Source organism: Lynx rufus, unplaced genomic scaffold, assembly GCF_022079265.1.
Source record: "Lynx rufus isolate CCGP_SWC_20201006 ecotype Redwood Valley unplaced genomic scaffold, mLynRuf1.p SCAF_14, whole genome shotgun sequence".
Taxonomy (NCBI): Eukaryota; Metazoa; Chordata; class Mammalia; order Carnivora; family Felidae; genus Lynx; species Lynx rufus.
The window spans coordinates 32,502,701-32,521,400 of record NW_025814828.1 but is presented as its reverse complement, the minus strand read 5'-3'; the positions used below and the strand labels follow the sequence as shown (position 1 = coordinate 32,521,400).

Here is an 18,700-nt window from a genome sequence, read left to right as displayed (position 1 = left end):
TCTCTTCTCTCTCAAAAGTAAACATTAAAAAATTTTAAAAAAAACAAATGGGAGAAAAGGTATGAGTTTTTATGCCCAAAAGTGCCCAGAAAGGTAGATCATATCTCCCTATCTCTAAGGAATAGGAGTTTAGACTGTCAAACTAGGGTGGCTACACAAAGCAGGGTCTCTTTAGACACCTGAATCATCATTTATGTGACCTCAAATTCTGGTGCAATATTGCCATGGAACTCTTGGATGTCCACCAGATCCATTAGAAGAATATCTTCTGCCAAATTAATTCTGATGAGGTATACTGATGAGTTCTGAAATTCTATGTGTCTTTAGTGTAACCATGGGTAAACAGCATATATGGAAGTTAAACAGGGCATCATTAACTAGATATTGTTGCTTGTAATATGCAGAGTTACATTAACTATATGGTGGAGATGACTGTACAAGTGACAAAAATGGGCCCAGTATTCCTGCCAGTACTCAGTCTATGAGAACAGGTTTGAAAAAGATTAACTGGCAGTAGGAGAGGAAATGAGGTAACTTCAGGTCAAGGTTAACAAACTGCTTGCATGTCCACTGCTTTGGTAATATACAGTCTGAAACCCTCCAAATTAAGTTCGGACCATAACCTGAAAGGAATAACTGAGACTAGATAAGATTCATAATCTATAAAAGGGCCTGAATGCCAGAGAATAAAACACCACTAATTTTAAAAGAGCAACTAGAATATAAAGGAACCAGTCCTAGAACCTTTGGGTTGAAGGGACTAGTGAGCCCCACTATTTACATTCCCTCTCCACCTTGACTGTACAGATGGGAGTAGAGTCTGGGCGCCCCAGCCCACACCAGCCCCAGCGTTCCCAATAAGGTGACCCCAGCAATGCACACACCAGGACAGCCCTGGACAGTGTCCACTATAGCTCTAGTCATCTCACCAAGGCAACACGGGTACAAAACATCCCAGGACACCCCAGCATTACACCCACTTGATCTCCAGGGGACTCACTGTGGCACCCCCTATGCAGAGTGCCCCATGATATCCTAGACCATACTGGTTTCAAGTCTACTGTGTTTCCAGGGTACCCTCTGCCCAGAAAGCCCCAGGACACCCCAGCTTGTGCCCACTTCAGTTCCAGCTGTCCAACCTGGGTGGTCACAGCTTGGAGTGCCTTGGGACTGCCAGCCCATGCCCATTAAAACTCCAGCCAACCAGCCAAAGCTGCCAGGGACACACAGCCTAAAAAGGGGATGTCCCTACACAAGGCCATTCTTCAAGTTTAGGAGACGTAGATATTCTGCCTAATTCATAGACACAAACACAGAAAGTCAAACAAAGTGAGGAGACAGAGAAATATGCTCCAAATGAAAGAATGAGACAAAACCCCAGAAAAAGAATGAAATGAAACAGAGGTAAGCAATCTACCTCATAAAAAGTTCAAAGTAATAGTCATAAAGATGCTCACCAGACTAGAGAAGAGTAGGTGAACTCAATGACAACTTCAACAAAGAGATAGAAAATATTAAAAAAAAAAAAGAATCAGAGTTGAAGAATACAGTAAATAAAATGTAAAATACACTAAAAGGAATCAACAGATTAGAGGATGCAGAAAACAGAACAGCAATCTGGAAGATAGTGTAATGTTAAGCACACTGCTGAACAACAAAATGAAAACAGAATTCTAAAAAGTAAGAATAGAGTAAAGGGCTCTTTAGGGCAATATCCAGCATATTAACATTTACATGAGAGAGATCCCAGAAGAAGAAAGAGAGAAAGCAGCAGAAAATAACGTGAAGAAATAAAAGCTGAAAATTTTCCCAACCTAGGGAAGAAAATGGACATCCAAGTCCAGGAATAAAAGAGACCCCCAAATAAGATGAACTCAAGGAGGTCTACACCAAGACATATAATAATTAGAATGTCAAAGATTAAAGATGAGCAGGGAATCTTAAAAGCACCAAGAAAAAAGCAACCAGTTATATACAAGGGAAACCCCATATGGCTTTTCAGCTGATTTTTCAGCAGATACTTTACAGGCTAGGAGTGGCATGATATGTTCAAAGTGCTAAAAGGAAAAAACCCACAACCAAGAATACTCTACCCAGCAAGGTTACCATGTAGAACCGTGGAGAGGAAGAGTTTCCCAGACAAACAAGTTAAAGGAGTTCAACACCACTAAAATGGCCTTAGAAGAAACGTTAAAGGGACTTTTTTCAGCAGAAAAGGACATAATTAGAAGATAATTATGAAAGGAAAAAAATTTCACAAGTAAAAGCAAACATACAGTAAAGGCAGTAGATCACTTATAATGCTAGTATGAAGGTTAAAGACAAAAATAGTAAAATCAGTTATATCTAAAAAATAGTTAAGGTGATTCACAAAATAAAAATATATAAAATGTGACAACATATGCATAAAATGGGAGTAAAAATAAAGTTATTTTTTAGAATGTGTTCAAATTTAAACAATTATCAAATTAATACGGACTCCTATATACTTAGGATATATGAACCTCATGGTAACATCAAACCCAAAACCTATAATAGATACACTAAAAATAAAGAGAAAGGAATCCAAGCATAACACTAAATTAAGTCATCAATTACAAAGAAAGAGAGCAAGAAAAGAAGGAATAGAGAAGTAGTACAAAAACAACTAAAAAAATTAACAAATGGCAATAAGTTTATATCTACCAATAATTACTTTAAATATAAAAGTCTAAATGCTCCAATCAAAAGACACAGGGTAGGGGAGCCTGGGTGGCTCAGTAGGTTAAGTGTCCAACTCTTGATTTCGACTCAAGTCATGATCTCATGGTCCATGGGATCAAGCCCCGCACTGACAGCATGGAGCCTACTGGGATTGTCTCTCTCTCCCTCTGCCCCTCCCCCAGACACACTCTCTCTCTCAAAAATAAACATTAAAAAAAAGCCATAGGGTAAATGAGTGGATAAAAAAAGTAAAAAGACCCATCTATATACTGCCTATAAGTGACTCACTTCAGACCTAAAGACACATACAGACTGAAAGTGAAGGGATGGAAAAAAATTTTCCACAGAAGTGGAAGCAAAAAAAAAAAAGCCATACTTATATCAGACAAAACATATGGCATTACTAATTACAAAAAAGGCATTACTAATGATAAAGGGATCAATCCAACAAGAGGATATAACAATTGTAAATATGTATGCACCCAACATTAAAGCATCTGAATACATGAAAGCACCTAAATATTAAGACAGAAAGGGAGAAATTGACAGTAAAACAGTAATATTAGGGGACTTTAACACCCCACTTACATCAATGGATAGATCATCCAGTCAGAAAATTAACAAGGAAATAGTGACTCTGAATGACACATTAGAGACCAGATGGTCCTAACGGATATATACAGAACATTCCATCCAAAACCAGCAGAATATACACTCTTTTCAAGTTCAAATGGAGAATTCTCCAGGACAGGTCATAGCTTAGGCCATAAAACAAGTTTCAATAAATTTAACAAAACTGAAATAATATCAATAATATCAAGCATCTGTTTTGATCATAACAGTATGAAACCAGAAATCAAGTACAAGAAGAAAAGTGGAAAAACACAAATATGTGGAGGCTAAGCCAAATGCTACTAAACAACCAATGGGCCAATGAAGAAATCAAAAAGCAAATAAAAAAACACATGGAGACTAATGAAAATAAAAACATAACAGTCCAAAATATTTGGGACACAGTGAAAGTAGTTCTAAGAGTAAAGTTAATAGTGATATAGGCCTACCTGAAGAAACAAGAAAAATCTTAAATAAATAATCTAACTTTATGCCTAAAGGAACTAGAATAACAACGAAGCCCAAAGTTAGTAGAATAAAGGAAATAATAAAGATCAGAGTGGAAGTAAATGCCATAGAGACTAAAAAAAAAAAAAAACAAAAAAAACAAAAAAAAAAACACAAAACAACAACAACATAAGAAAAGATCAATGAAACCAAGAGCTGGCTCTTTGAAAAAATAAAATTGATAAACTTTCAGCCAGACTCATCAAGAAAAAAAAGAGGACACAAATAAACAAAATCAGAAATGAAAGAGAAGTTGACACCACAGAAGTGCAAAGGATTATAAGAGACTGCTGTGAAAAATTATATGCCAACAAATTGAACACCATGAAAGAAATGGATAAATATCTAGAAGTACACAATCTTCCAAAACTTAATCAGGAAGAAAGAGAAAATGTGAACAGACTGATTACTAGTGACGAAACTGAATTTTATAATAAAAAAAAAAAACTACCAACAAACAAAAGTCCAGGACCAGATGGCTTCATAGGTCAATTTTACCAAACATTTAAAGAGTTCATCCTTATTCTCCTCAAACTATTCCAAAAATTGAAGAGTACCTAACACTTCCAAATTCATTCCATGAGGCCATCAAAGACACTAAACGAAGATACACAAACCACTAAACAAAAAGAAAACTACAGGCTAATATCCCTGGTGAAACATAGATACAAAAATCTTCAATAAAATATTAGTAAACTGAATTCAATAATCCATTAAAAGAATCATTCACCATGATCAAGGGGTATTCTTACTGCAGGGATGCAAGGATGATTGAATATTCGCAAATCAACCAATGTGATACACCACATTCACAAAATAAAGGATAAAAATTATATGATCATCTCAACAGATACAGAAAAGCCATCTGGCAATATCTGATATCCATTCATGATAAAAACTCTCAACAAAGTGGGTATAGAGGGAATATACCTCAACATATTAAAGGCCACAAACGATAAACCCACAGCTAAAATCATACTCAATGGTGAAAAACTGACACTTTTCCTCTATGATCAGGAACAAGACAGGGAATTTCAAAATACACACAAAATAACATACTTTGGCCCTGCCTAATTTACTCTCTCAGGAAATCCCAAAAGAAGTAGTGAGGAAGCCCCACTAGGAAGCCCCAGGATGGGCCTAAGGAAGATGTGGATGAAAATGCAGAATATGGCTAGGAGATGGTGGCAGCAATGCCCCACATTTGCCTATGTGTCTATGCCCAAACTTGATTCCTACCTCCTTTCTTTACTGAAGTCCATCATCCCTCAAAGGGCAAAGTTCTGAATCAGTGGCTCGAGTGCCATCAGAGGCTAAGTGAAATAGGAATTTCCCTGATGATGCCAAAGTATCTGAGTTTGGGCCTGAAAGTGTGATGAGAAATCTCTGGGCAACTAGCGACTAACTCTAAAATACCTCAGACACTGAACACTTCTTGTAATTGCTATTCCCACCCAAAAGTGTTTACATGCTATCTCCTGCCATAGGCTCTAAATTGAGATCTCCGGTGTAACTTTTGTAACAAAACCTAGTATTAAGGGGCGCTGCATAGTTTTTTCTTCAACTTCTCTTTCAACAATTTTCACACAAAACAAATTTATTTTTATTTTTTTTTTTTAATTTTTTTTTTCAACGTTTATTTTTTATTTTATTTTTGGGACAGAGAGAGACAGAGCATGAACAGGGGAGGGGCAGAGAGAGAGGAAGACACAGAATCGGAAACAGGCTCCAGGCTCCGAGCCATCAGCCCAGAGCCTGACGCGGGGCTCGAACTCACGGACCGCGAGATCGTGACCTGGCTGAAGTCGGACGCTTAACCGACTGCGCCACCCAGGGGCCCCACACACAAAACAAATTTAAATAGCAACACTTTGGAATGACAGGTATTATCGAAAAAGCAATAGTTGGACTTAAGGTCTAAAACGCCTGGATATGGGGCGCCTGGGTGGCTCAGTCGGTTAAGCGGCCGACTTCGGCTCAGGTCATGATCTCACAGTCCGTGAGTTCGAGCCCCGCGTCGGGCTCTGTGCTGACAGCTCAGAGCCTGGAGCCTGTTTCAGATTCTGTGTCTCCCTCTCTCTGACCCTCCCCTGTTCATGCTCTGTCTCTCCCTGTCTCAAAAATAAATAAAAATGTTAAAAAAAAATTAAAAAAAAAAATAAATAAAACGCCTGGATATTACTGACTCAGTTTCTAAAATGCAACCACAGCTTGGGGTGGAGTAGAGCATGGAGCACCCAGGGAATAGGAATAAAGACTCGCAATGATGCACTCAGGCAGGACAATCATCCACACCCGTGGGTATATCACACACTGCAAAGCTTTTTGAGTATTCCAACTAAGAGGTTTTAGTTGAACCACTTGCTTCACAATGTTATAAAATGTTATCTGCTGATCACCCACCTTAGAATCCCTAAGACTGCTCATGAAAGGAAGTTCCCTGGCCCCCTGGAGACCTACGGACCCTAAAATGTGCTTTTTTAAAATAAATTTTATTTTGTAGTAATTCTAGATTTATAGCAAAATTGCAATGACAGTACAAAGTACTTTCCTATACTCCTCAGCCAGTATCCACTAACATTAGCATCTTACATTGGAATGGTATATTTGTTAGAAATAGTGAACTAGGGGCGCCTGGGTGGCTCAGCTGGTTAGGCATCCAACTTCGTTCAGGTCATGATATCACAGTTTTTGAGTTTGAGCCCTGCATGGGGCTCTGTGCTAACAGCTCAGAACATGGAGCCTGCTTTGGATTTTGTGTCTCCCTCTCTCTCTGCACCTCCCCCACTTGCACTCTGTTTCTCTCTCAAAAATAAATAAACACTGGGGTGCCTGCCTGGGTGGCTCAGTCAGTTGAGCATCCAACTTCAGCTCAGGTCATGATTTCACAGCTCACAAGTTCGAGCCCCGCGTCGGGCTCTGTGTTGACAGCTCAGAGCCTGGAGCCTGCTTCGGATTCTGTGTCTCCCTCTCTCTCTGCCCCTAACCCACTTGCATTCTGTCTCTGTCTCTCTCAAAAATAAATAAACATTAAAAAAATAAAATAATAAAATAAAATAAATAAATATTTTTTAAAAATTTTTAAAAAGAAATAGTGATCCAAAACTGGTCCATTATTATTAACAGCTGATTTGGATTTCAGTAGTTTTCCCACTAATGACTGTGATCCACAATCCAATGCATACTGTGTTTATTTTTTTTTAATTTTGTTTAATGTTTATTTATTTTTGAAAGAGACAGCATGAGTTGGGGAAGGGCAGAGAGAGAGGGAGACACAGAATCCAAAGCAGGCTCGAGGTTCTGAGTCAGCACAGAGCCCTATGCGGGGCTCAAACCCACAGACTGTGAGATCATGGACTGAGACACCCAGGTACCCCAAATCCACACTGCATTTAATCATCATGTCTACTTAGTCTCCTCTGGTCTGAGACAGCCTTTTCCTCTTTTTCATGATCTTGCCAGTTTTGAGGAGTCAAGTATTTTAGAGAATGTCTCTCAATTTGGATGTCTTTGGTAATTTTCTCATGATCCCATTGAGGTTATGGGTTTGTGGGGAAAATACCACAGAAGTGAATTCCCTTCTCATCACATGATATACATCATGACTTATCACTGATGATACTAACCTTGATCACCTGCTCAAGGGAGTATCTGCCAGGTTTGTCCACTGTAAGTTCTTTCCCAGCACTTTCCATACTCTATTTCTTGGGAACGGATCCTTAAACCCAAGCTACACACAAGAAAGGCAGAGAATTAAGTTCTGCCTCCTAGAGATGGGAGTATTTGTATACATAATTTGGAATTATTGTGTACTATGTATTTTTCTCACCTATTTATTTTTTCACTCATTTATATCATTGGGGACTCTGATGCATTTACTATATGCTTTGGTTTATAACCCAATACTACATTACTTGTTACTCAAATTGTTCCAGCTTTGGCCACTGGGAGCTCCTTCAAGTTGGCTCCTGTGTCCCCCTGACATCCTCCCACTCTTTTTTTTTCTTTTTTAGCACTTTCTTACTTTCTAGTAATACAATATACTCCAATTCATCGTGTATTCTCATTGCCTCAGCCCTAGAATCAGCCATTCCCCTCAAAGAGTCGTGGTTTTTTCTTTTACTGGTGGAATAGTATTAGAAACCCGGATCAAGATGCTAGGTAGAACTATGCAGTTTTGACAAGCAGCCAACCTGATTCTTGTGCACTCTAGTCAACTCTAAGGACAACTATTTTGAAAAGTCAAGCACAAATAAACTAGAAATAATTTGTGAAGAAAAGTTCTGAAATAGATGTTTTAAAGAATCACTAATACTTTATTCATGTTAGCTCAAAATTTAAAGTTCTAACATGCAAAGCACCCTGATGGGCTAAGAGAAAGGAAAAAACAAAATAATGGAAGAGATCAAATAATGATTCCTAAATAAAGTGACTGCAATTGAGCACCTAAAAACTAGAATAGAATTTATTTACTGGGAGCATTCTCTGTGCCAAGCACTAAGCTAAGTGCACAGCCACAAACCTAAAGCTGTAGGTATAATTTCTCCTTTTTAAAAGATACGGAAAATGATGCCTAGAAAGGTATAATGTTTGCACAAAGCAATACCAGTCAGTAGGTGGCAGAGTTGAGACACCAAATCAGGTCCGTGTCATTCTGAAGGCCAAGGATTTTGGCACAGAATTCTGATAACTACTGCTTATGTGAGATTCTGTGTGTACACAGGCTGTCTCTATCACATCTCAAATGCCATGATGGAAGGTCAGCTTAATCATTGTTTTATGTCCTGTTATACAGCAGGTACTCAGCAGATAAATCTGATTAAATCTGGCCAAATCTCTACATGGTGAAAATGAGAACCACAAAGTACATTTGCTTCCATTGTATGTTATAATTAGACTTGTTTTCCAAATTAGATAAAATATGACGAAAAAAACCCCACCCCATCCTACTGAAAGAATACTTCTAAATTAACACACTTCAGATTTGGGGATGATGAAAATAGGTATGAATAAACCTGTTCTGAGTAATAAATTTTAGTAAACAAAAAGATAGTTATTTAATAAGTAGTCTAACAGTAAGCAAATCACAAAAGTCAATCATTTTCTTCACTGTCGTAATTAATCAATCATGAACTTCAAAGATGAAACTGTGTTGTTCAGTATTTCTTAATACAGAGCAGATCCTTCTTAACATATAACAAACACTGAAACAGATTAAGGATTAGAAACCATTTCTATTACACTATTATATAAAGAAGGAAAGGAACCTAACACCAATAAAAAAAAAACTTTTAAAATTAAGTCCACATGTATCAGCTAATTTGTGAATAAGTTTTAGATCACTACTTCCTATGAAATAAATGTATCTCATAATATGCCAATCCAGTTGTTCCTTCTTTCATTCATCAAATATTTAATTAATTCCTATTACGTGCCAGCACTGTTTTATATTGTAAGGACCATATCTATGACCAAAACAGACAAGAAATGCTGCTGTTATAAAGCTAACAGTTCTCAAGGGAGGGTAACAATAAATAAAAACAACAAATGTCAGATGGTGATAGGTGCTAGAAAGGAAAATTCACAGAAGGGGCAAGAGGTTGCAATTTAAGGTAAGATATGTCCTCATTGAGAATGTGAACTTGACCTGAGAGTGGTGAGCGAGCTCAGACATATCTATCAGGAAGAGGAAAATACAAGTGCCAAAGTCATGAGGCAGGACATGTTCTGTGTATATGTAAGGAGCCACAAGAAAGCCAGAGCAAAGTGAGTGAAGAGTGGAGTGTCACAGGAGATGTGGTAAAGAAGAAACTGCAGCCACAGTGAATGAGTGGAGTGGAGCAAGATGGGGACTGCTAGCATAGTGCCTTCTGGGTGATTCTGAGCACTTCGACTTTTACTAACATGGAACACCATTACAGACAAGGTACTTTAAAAGATCACTCTGCCTTGCTGTTTTGAGAATCAACAACAAAAGAGGGGGCAAGAAATCATACAGATGAGAGAGTGATGGCTGGGATGTAAAGTGGTAACAAGTAAAAAGAGCTAAAATGTGGTTAGGTTCTGAATATATTTTCATGTTAGAACCAACACTATCAGCAGATGAGATGTGAATATGAAATAGAAGAGTCAGGAATAACAACAAGGTTTGGGGGCTTAGTAAAGAGATGGCTGGAAAGACAGTTACCACTTACTGAGATCAGAAAGGCTGTGGTAGAAGCAGATTGTTTTGGAAGGGACATGAATTTGTTTATGTAGAGTTTAAGGATTCCAAGAGGAGATGCTTAGTAAGCAGTCACATAGTTTTGAAGTGCAGGGTGGCCCTCCAGGATATAAATTTTGGAATCATTACCCTTTCAAGCCATGAGACTAGGAAACCCCATCAGGGGAGTGAATACAGACAGAACAGAGTTTCAAGACAGAAGGTAGTTGCTGGAGGGGGATGTGGGGTGAAGAGAGGTTTTTTTTTAAAGGCGTGTAGACTAATGAGAATGAATCTATCAGAGGGGGAAAGATGATGCTGGAAAGTGCAGAGAATTGCTTGAGCAATTGCTGAAAGAGTTTCGTCTATTTGCTTCAAAGAGTGCTGAAATGCAGCATCCTACCTCTATGCAGAGGAAAGGACACATAGAAGCACTGAGATGCATAATGGCCAGAAAGCTAAGCATTAAAAATACTGTTCACCTTGAAAGCAATACAAGGGGTCAGAGGGGTAAGTAAGATATACAATTAACACATAAAAATCAATAGCCTACTAAACACGTATCTGACAATGGATTTGTATCTAGAATATATAAAGAATTCTCAAATCCAATAATAAAGGAAAACAATCCAACTAGAAAATAAGCAAAAGACATGAAGGGAGATTTCACAAAAGAGAATATATCAATAGAAAATAAATATATGAAAAAATGTTTGACATCATTAGCCATTAAGGAAATGGAAATTAAAACCACAATGTGACATCACTATACACCTATCAGAATGACTAAAATAACCACCACCAAGTGCTGGTGAGTATGCAGAGAAACTGGATCACTCAAATATTGCTGGGGGAAATGTAAAATGGTAATCTGTATAATGACAAATTAGTTTGTCCGTGCCCTTAAGAGTTATATATATACTTACCACACAACCCAACAACTATATTCCTGGGGATTTACCAAAGAGAAATAAAAAGGTATACAAAAAAACCTACAAACAAATATTTACAGCAGCTTTCTAAGTAATAGACAATATTGCAAACAACCCAGATGTCCTTCAATGAATGAATGCTTCAACAAACTATGGTACATCCATACCAATGGACTACTACTCAGAAATAAAAAGGAATGCACTACTGATACATACAACTTGGATGAATCTCAGAAGCATTATACTGAGTGTAAAAAGCCAATATCAAAAGATTCCATATCATATTATATAATTCCATTTATATAACATTCTTGCAATGACAGAATTATAGAGGTGGGGAACAGATCAGTGATTACCAAAGGTTAGGGATGGTGGTGGGAGAGGAGGTATGTGACTATCAAGGGAAGATTTTGTGATGATGACAGAATTCTGAATCTTAACTGAGGTGGTGATGACAAGAATCTACCCAAGTGACAAGATGGCACAGAACTATATACACAGAGGGTACCAATGTCAGTTTCCTAGTTTTGATACTGTACTACACTTATAGATATAACCACTGGAGAAAACTGGGTTAAAGTCTACAATGGGACCACTCTGTATTATCTTTGTAATTTTCTGTGACTCTATAATTATCTCAAAATAAAAAGTTTAAAAAACAGAATGCATCTGTGGAAGTATAACTTTGACCATGAGAATTCTTAGGTCTCATATCAAAGTAAATATATGGTTTGTTAATTTAAAAAAGTCAATACCTATTCGGGGTCTTTTGTGGTTCCATACAAATTTTAGGATGGTTTGTTCTAGCTCTGTGAAGAATGCTGGTGTTATTTTGATACAGATTGCATTGAATGTGTAGATTGCTTTGGGCAGTAGAGACATTCTAACAATATTTGTCCTGCCAATCCATGAGCATTAAATGTTTTTCCATTTCTTTGTGTCTTCTTCTATTTCTTTCATAAGCCTTCTATAGTTTTCAGAGTACAAATCTTTTACCTCTTTGGTTAGGTTTATTCCTAGCTATCTTACAGGTTTTGGTGCGATTGTAAATATGGAAGTTCCTCGAAAAAATTAAAAACAAAGCTACCTACGACCCAGCAATTGCATACTACCAGGTATTTACCCAAAGAATATAAATGCTGATTTGAAGGGGCACATGCACCCCAAAGTTTATAGCAGCGCCATCAACAACAGCCAAATTATGGCAAGAACCCAAATGTCCACTGACTGACGAATGGATAAAGAAGATGTGGTATGTGTGTGTACACACACACACACACACACACACACACACTACATGGCGATCAAAAAGAATGAAATCTTGCCATTTGCAACAATGTGGATAGAACTAGAGTGTTATTATGCTAAGTGAAATAAGTCTGTCAGAGAAAGCCAAATATCATATGATTTCACTCATATGTGGAATTTAAGAAACACAACAGATGAATATAGGGGAAGGGAAGGAAAAATAAGATAAAAACAAAAAGGGAGGCAAATCATAAGAGACTCTTAAAGACAGACAACAAAATGAGGGTTGCTGGAGGGGATGTAGGGGAAGGATGGGCTAGATGGGTGATGGGAATTAAGAAAGGCACTGGCTGGGATGGGCACTTGGTGTTATATGTAAGTGTTGAATCACTGGGCTCCACTCCGGAAACCAATACTACACTGTATGTTAACAAACTTGAATTTAAATAAATATATTTTTGAAAAAAGTCAATAGCCTAGCACATGAGTCTTCACAGCAGTTTTATTTGTAACAGCCCCAAATGGAAACAACCCAAATGTCCATATACATACAATAATGTACTACTCAGCAATAAAAATGAATGAACTATTGATATGTGCAATATGGATGCATCTGAACATAATCAATGCCAACTAAAAGAAGTCAATGCATGATTTCACTCATAGAAAACTCTAGAAAATTTAAACTACAGTAACAGAAATCAGATCAATCACTGCCTGGGGTGGTGGTGATCGTGGGGAGAGGAAGAAGGAATTATAATGAGGCAAGAAGGAACTTTTGAGAATGATGCATTTGTTTACTATGTTAGTTGCAGTGATTCACAGTGTGGTTTCACAGGTGTGTGCATATGTTAAAACTTACCAAATTGTACACTTTAAATATTTGTGGCTAATCATAAGCGAATTTAACTCAGCAAGGTTTAAAACAATTGGTAGCTTACACATACACAAATAATAACCAGTTAGAATATACCATGGAAAAGAACACCCCATGTATAATAGCAACAGAGTAGTAATACTTAGGGGCCCACCCAAAAAATGTGCACAATTTGTATGATGCAAACTACAAAACATTCCTGCAAGACAGAAATGTTGATTTCAACCAAAAGAAAGAAATTTCCTCTTGGAGAAGGTGATTTAATATCTTCAAGATGTTAGTTCCCCTTAAGTTAATTTACAGACTAAAAGAAATCCCAATAAAAATACTGACAAATTATTTTTTCTGGAGCTAGACAAATTAATGCTAAAATTTATATGAAAAAGCAGGCATGCAAGAATAGCTCACAAAACACTGGAAAAGAGGAGCATATAAGGGGAACTGGTTCTAATTTATACTAAAATACACTGAAAATCCTCTCTAATTAAAGCAGTGTGGTAATGGCATTTTAGCAGAATGATGGACCAATGAACTAGAATATAAAATCTAGAAATCAATTAAGTATATATTGAAATTAGGAATAGGATAAAGGGTAACTAAAATCACTGAAGCAAAGAAGGACTGTATAAAAAATGGTCTTTGGACAACTGAATAGCATGTGAAAAAGATTATATTCATAATTCATGCCATACTCAAGAATAAACAGTGAGTGAAACAGAGATCTCAATGTCAAAACTCAAGTATATTTGTAAGAAGCAACTGTGAATTCCTCTATCCCTAGGGTATAAATAAAGATTGTTGACTATGATCAAAAATCTATATTCAATAAAATATGTGTTTAACTTATGGCTATAATGAAAATGAAAAAAATGCATTAAAAACCCATAAGCAAAGTCAAAATATAAATGACAATTGCAAGCAAATATATGAAATACACATCACCAATAAAAACAAATATCTCTAAAATACTTTTTAGAAACTGAGGGGAAAAAAAGATCAGAAGCCGGATAGAAAAGTGGGCAAAAGACAAAGACAATTCACAAGATAGATATAAAAATGGCCCGTAAAACACATGGCAAAATATGCCACTTCACTCATAAGCAGAAACAACATCAAAATATCACATCTCACCCAATGACTTGACAAACATGTCAAAATTTTCTAGATACTCTCTGCTGTTAAGACTGTCATAAAATATATATATTTCATTCTCAAATATCTGGTGGGAATACAAAATAGTACAACCCTTATTGAGGGCATTCTGGCAATATCTAACAAAACTACATATGCATTAACCCTTTGACCACCAATCCACTTGTAATTCACCCTGAAGATCCACTTCCAATAATGCAAAAATACAGAAGCAAAAATTATATATTACAGCATTATCTGTAAAGTACAAAAATACTCAAAACTAGTTAATACCCAAATACAGTTGACTGGTTGAATACACTGGCACATCCTTATAAGAAAGTAGTTAGTATACAGCTTCTAAAAAACAGAATAATCTCTGAATACATATGGAATGATATGGATGAATGAATGAATATAAAAGTTGTCCCTCTCCCCACTATGGTATTAGTATTATAATTCTGAAACCACTCTGTGTGTGCTGTAGGACTGAGTAAATGAGATAATATATTGATGTTATTGGGAGCCACGGTTCTCACTGTCAAAAAAACAGAGAATATCTCCATCTCATCTACAAATACAGAAAGGGGAAACAAGTAAGTACCCTGAGGGGCACTGGAATTGGAGAGCAGCAGGATGAATCTGTAAGTTCACATTTTTGTACATATACATGTGTTTGTGATTTTTTCCCCCAAGTTCTGGTGCTGGAAGGCCCAGAAGCAATGGTACATTCATAGCAATGAGAATATACTAGCTACTGCATCTTGATTTCTAAATACTATTTCTAATAAAAGTAACCAAGGCTCCTCACAGAAAAAGCCAATTCCAAGGCGGGGGCAGGGAAGTACATGATGATCCTGGAACATTTTGCTCACCCAAAAAGTAAAAAAGTGCTTTAAAAAAATGATAATGTCAAAGAAGCAGAGAACCAGTCTGAAGAAACTTCCATTAGCCAAATATGGGACAATGTGACCAAAACATTGACAATAATGGATTATAGCTCTTGAATAAAGTAATCTTTAGGTCTGTAGAGCTAGCTAGCTAGATTGTTCCTGCCCATAGTGGAATGTCAACTAACAAATGTACACAGGATGGAGTTAGAAATCACCACTGGAAACTATAATTGATTCAGTCAAAAATCATCAATAGCAGATATTAAAACTAGTGGGCAGAAATCTGATGAAGAACAGAAGACTTACATAGTTTCAAAGTATCTTCCCACTAAAGTTCTTACCTTTCCTTTAAAGGAGAATGACAGAGCAGGATGAAAACTCTGGCTTTATGAAAATGATAGAATAGCTAAAATTTGCATTTTTTGATAAAAGATAATATCAAAAACTAAGTTTTGCTTGTTTTAAAAACATGAGCCAGTTTTTATTAAAAACTGCATGCTACAAAGCACTATTTATACTACAATACTACTGTTCTTTAAAAATTACCTGTGTATGGGGAACCTGGGTGGTTCAGCTGGTTAAGCGTCTGACTTCAGCTCAGGTCATGACCTCGCGGTTCGTGGGTTCAAGCCCCACGCTGGGCTCTGTGCTGACAGCTCAGTTTTCGATTCTCTGTCTCCCTCTCTCTCTGCCCCACCCCTGTCTGCACTCTGTCTCTGTCTCTCAAAAATGAATAAACATTAAAAAAATGTTTAATTATCTATTTATTAAAAATAGGCCAGAATATATACCAAAATTACAAAACTGATGATGCTAAATATTGAAATGATTTATTCATTTCATGTTTTACTATATTTTCAATTTCCCTACAATGAACATATATTAATTTTATAAGAAGAAAAAAATAAATATGTAAAATAAAACAAATAAGGACTAAGCAGATGCAGGGGGAAAAAAGGCAAAAAGAAATTAAAAGCCCAATAACAGTGCTTTTGTGAGTGCATGATGGGATTTTGGATGATGATTTTTTTGTTTGTTTTTGATTGTGGGATTTAAGTAAGATTTAAAAACTACTTTAAACAAATAGACAATCAAATTTAAAAATGGGCAGAGAATGTGAAAAGGCATTTTGCCAAAGATGACATATGGATGGCCAACAGACACATAAAAAGATGCTCAACATAACTCATCATCAGGAAAATGCAAATTAAACCACAACGAGATAACACTTCACACCTTTCAGATTGGCTACTGTCAAAAAGACAAGAAATAATGTGTTGACAAGGATGTGGAGAGAAGGAAGCCTTGTGCACTGTTGGTGGAAATGTAAATTAGTACACCAACTGTGGAAAACAGTATGGAGGTTTCTCAAAAAAAAAACAAAAAAATAGAAATATAACCCAGTAACTTCCACTACTGGGTATTTACCCAAAGAACATAAAAACACTAGTTTGAAAAGATATATGCATCCCGATGTTTGCTACAGCATTATTTACAATAGCCAAGATATAAAAGCAACCTAAGTGTCCAATGATAGGCAAACAGATAAAGAAGATGTGGTACATACACACACACACACAATGGAACACTACTCAGCCATAAAAAAAGAATGAGGTCTTGTCATTTACAATAACATGGACGGAGAGGGTATTAAGCCAAGTGAAATAAGCCAGACTGAGAAAGACAAATACTCTATGATTTCACTTACATGTGGAATCTAAAAAACAAAACAAATGAATATACCCTTAAATACAGAGAACAGGCTGGTGGTTGCCAGATAGGAGGTGGGTGAAGGGATGGGCAAAATAGATAACTGTATTAACAGATAAAAACTTCCAATGATAAAATAAGTTAAGTCACAGTCATGAAAAGTACACCATAGGGAACATAGCCAATAATATTGTAATAACAATAACTTTGTATGGTGGCAAAAGATGACCACACTCATGGTGGTAAGCATTAAATAATGCATACAATTGCCCAATCAATATGTTGCATACCTGAAACTAATTAGTACTGTATGCTAATTATACTTCAGTAAAAAAATAAAAACATAAAAACTGATGCTCACAGTTTATCAATTTATACACTCTGTTTTTGCTATGCACACTGGAATACAACAATGATGCTTCCCTGATCCTCTCTCCTGGAGCTCCTTCGTCTTACCTCCTGGGTCCTTTTCTACATAACAAAAGATCAAAACCCCTTTCATTAAAACTTCTGTATCTGCTGCTTCTAGGGACATGCTGTCCCTCTAAGCACATCTGACATCACTTACTTAGCGCCCAGTGTTATTTTCAAGGTCGGTGCACGGGAATGGATCTTTATATGCTGGCTACCTCTGGTAATGTAATTTCCAAGTGCAGAGCAGTTCCACAGAATTTACACCACTGCCGTTTGCATTTCCAGCCCTGCTCTCCTGGAAGAGCATGCCCTCTAGAGTAAAGAGTGGTAAAGAGGGGTTTTTCTTAAAGTGGGGAAGGGAGTTGAGTTCAAAAATAGGTATGTCTTTTCTTTTGTACTACAAGTAAAAGATTTTTATTATTTGTAAAAAATGTTTTTTAATGTTTATTTACTTTTGAGAGGGACAGAGAGAGAGAGAGACAGAGCGAGAGCAGGGGAGGGGCAGAGAGAGAGGGAGACACAGAATCTGAAGCAGGCTCCAGGTTCTGAGCTGTCAGCACAGAGCCCGACGTGGGGCTCAAACCCACGAACCGTAAGATCATGACCTGAGCCGAAGTCAGACGCTCAACCGACTGAGCCACCCAGGCGCCCCAGGAGTAAAAGATTTTTAAAACCGTGTCAGCCTCTACTAGGTTCTTCCACTCTTTCTCACTGATTAAGCAGAGTCAGGTGATGATATCTATATTCTTCCCCAACAGAGCCTTGTGTGAAACAAGTGCTTCCCCCCTGCCAGGATGATCCATCTGAGCTCAGCAGAGTCCTGTGGAAACAGGGCCCTGGAAGACAGACCAACACACGGGGAAGTGAACCTGGCTCTGCTATCCACAGAGTATTCTTAGTTAGATGCCACTTGCAGAGTTCTTCACAAAGTCAGTGTGGGATCGATTTGTAATTGGTAGCAATGCATGCCATTTGGGAATGCAGACTGTAGACATCCATCCAAAAGGTAGGCAAAGCTTGTGAACGGCTCTTAAAAATTGCCAGTGTACTTACAGTTTTCTCATTATTTTCAAAAGCTTCTCTTGCTTCTTCAAATGTGCAGATTTCTTCTTTGCATTCACGCTCAATGTTGCCCTGTCTTATTTCTTCAAAAAGTCCATTAGCTCTTGGGTAGCGTTTCAATACTGAATTGGCTTTTTCTCCTGTGAGGAAAACTAAGGAGAGAGAAAATAATAAGCATAAAATTATAATTTAAAAAAACACGTGGAAACTTCATACACAAGGTGAAAACGGCTGGGTGCTCTTTAGAAACCACAGCCAACATCCTAAACCTCTTCCCCTGAGTCAGCAACAAAGTAACATTTAGCTCCAAACCACCACCTCTGCTGTCTTCCTCATCACATGAGCATGTCCTTTCAGTAGCAGTTGCCCTCGGCAGGGACAGTGACATAATTAGCTGTTAGATTCAGAC

At 37.2% G+C, this 18,700-nt stretch overlaps 1 protein-coding gene across 1 annotated transcript in view; it reads right to left on the bottom strand.

The window, feature by feature from the left end:
* PRRG1 (proline rich and Gla domain 1) overlaps positions 1-18,447 on the bottom strand; it is a gene marked incomplete at its 5' end in the record, with an annotated part of 58,536 nt that extends 40,089 nt beyond the window's left edge. The window contains one exon of the mRNA XM_047076386.1: positions 18,283-18,447. Within this exon, the coding sequence (XP_046932342.1) occupies positions 18,283-18,447 (165 nt within the window). The remainder of the gene's footprint in view (positions 1-18,282) is intronic.
* Between the last annotated feature and the right edge of the window lie 253 nt (positions 18,448-18,700).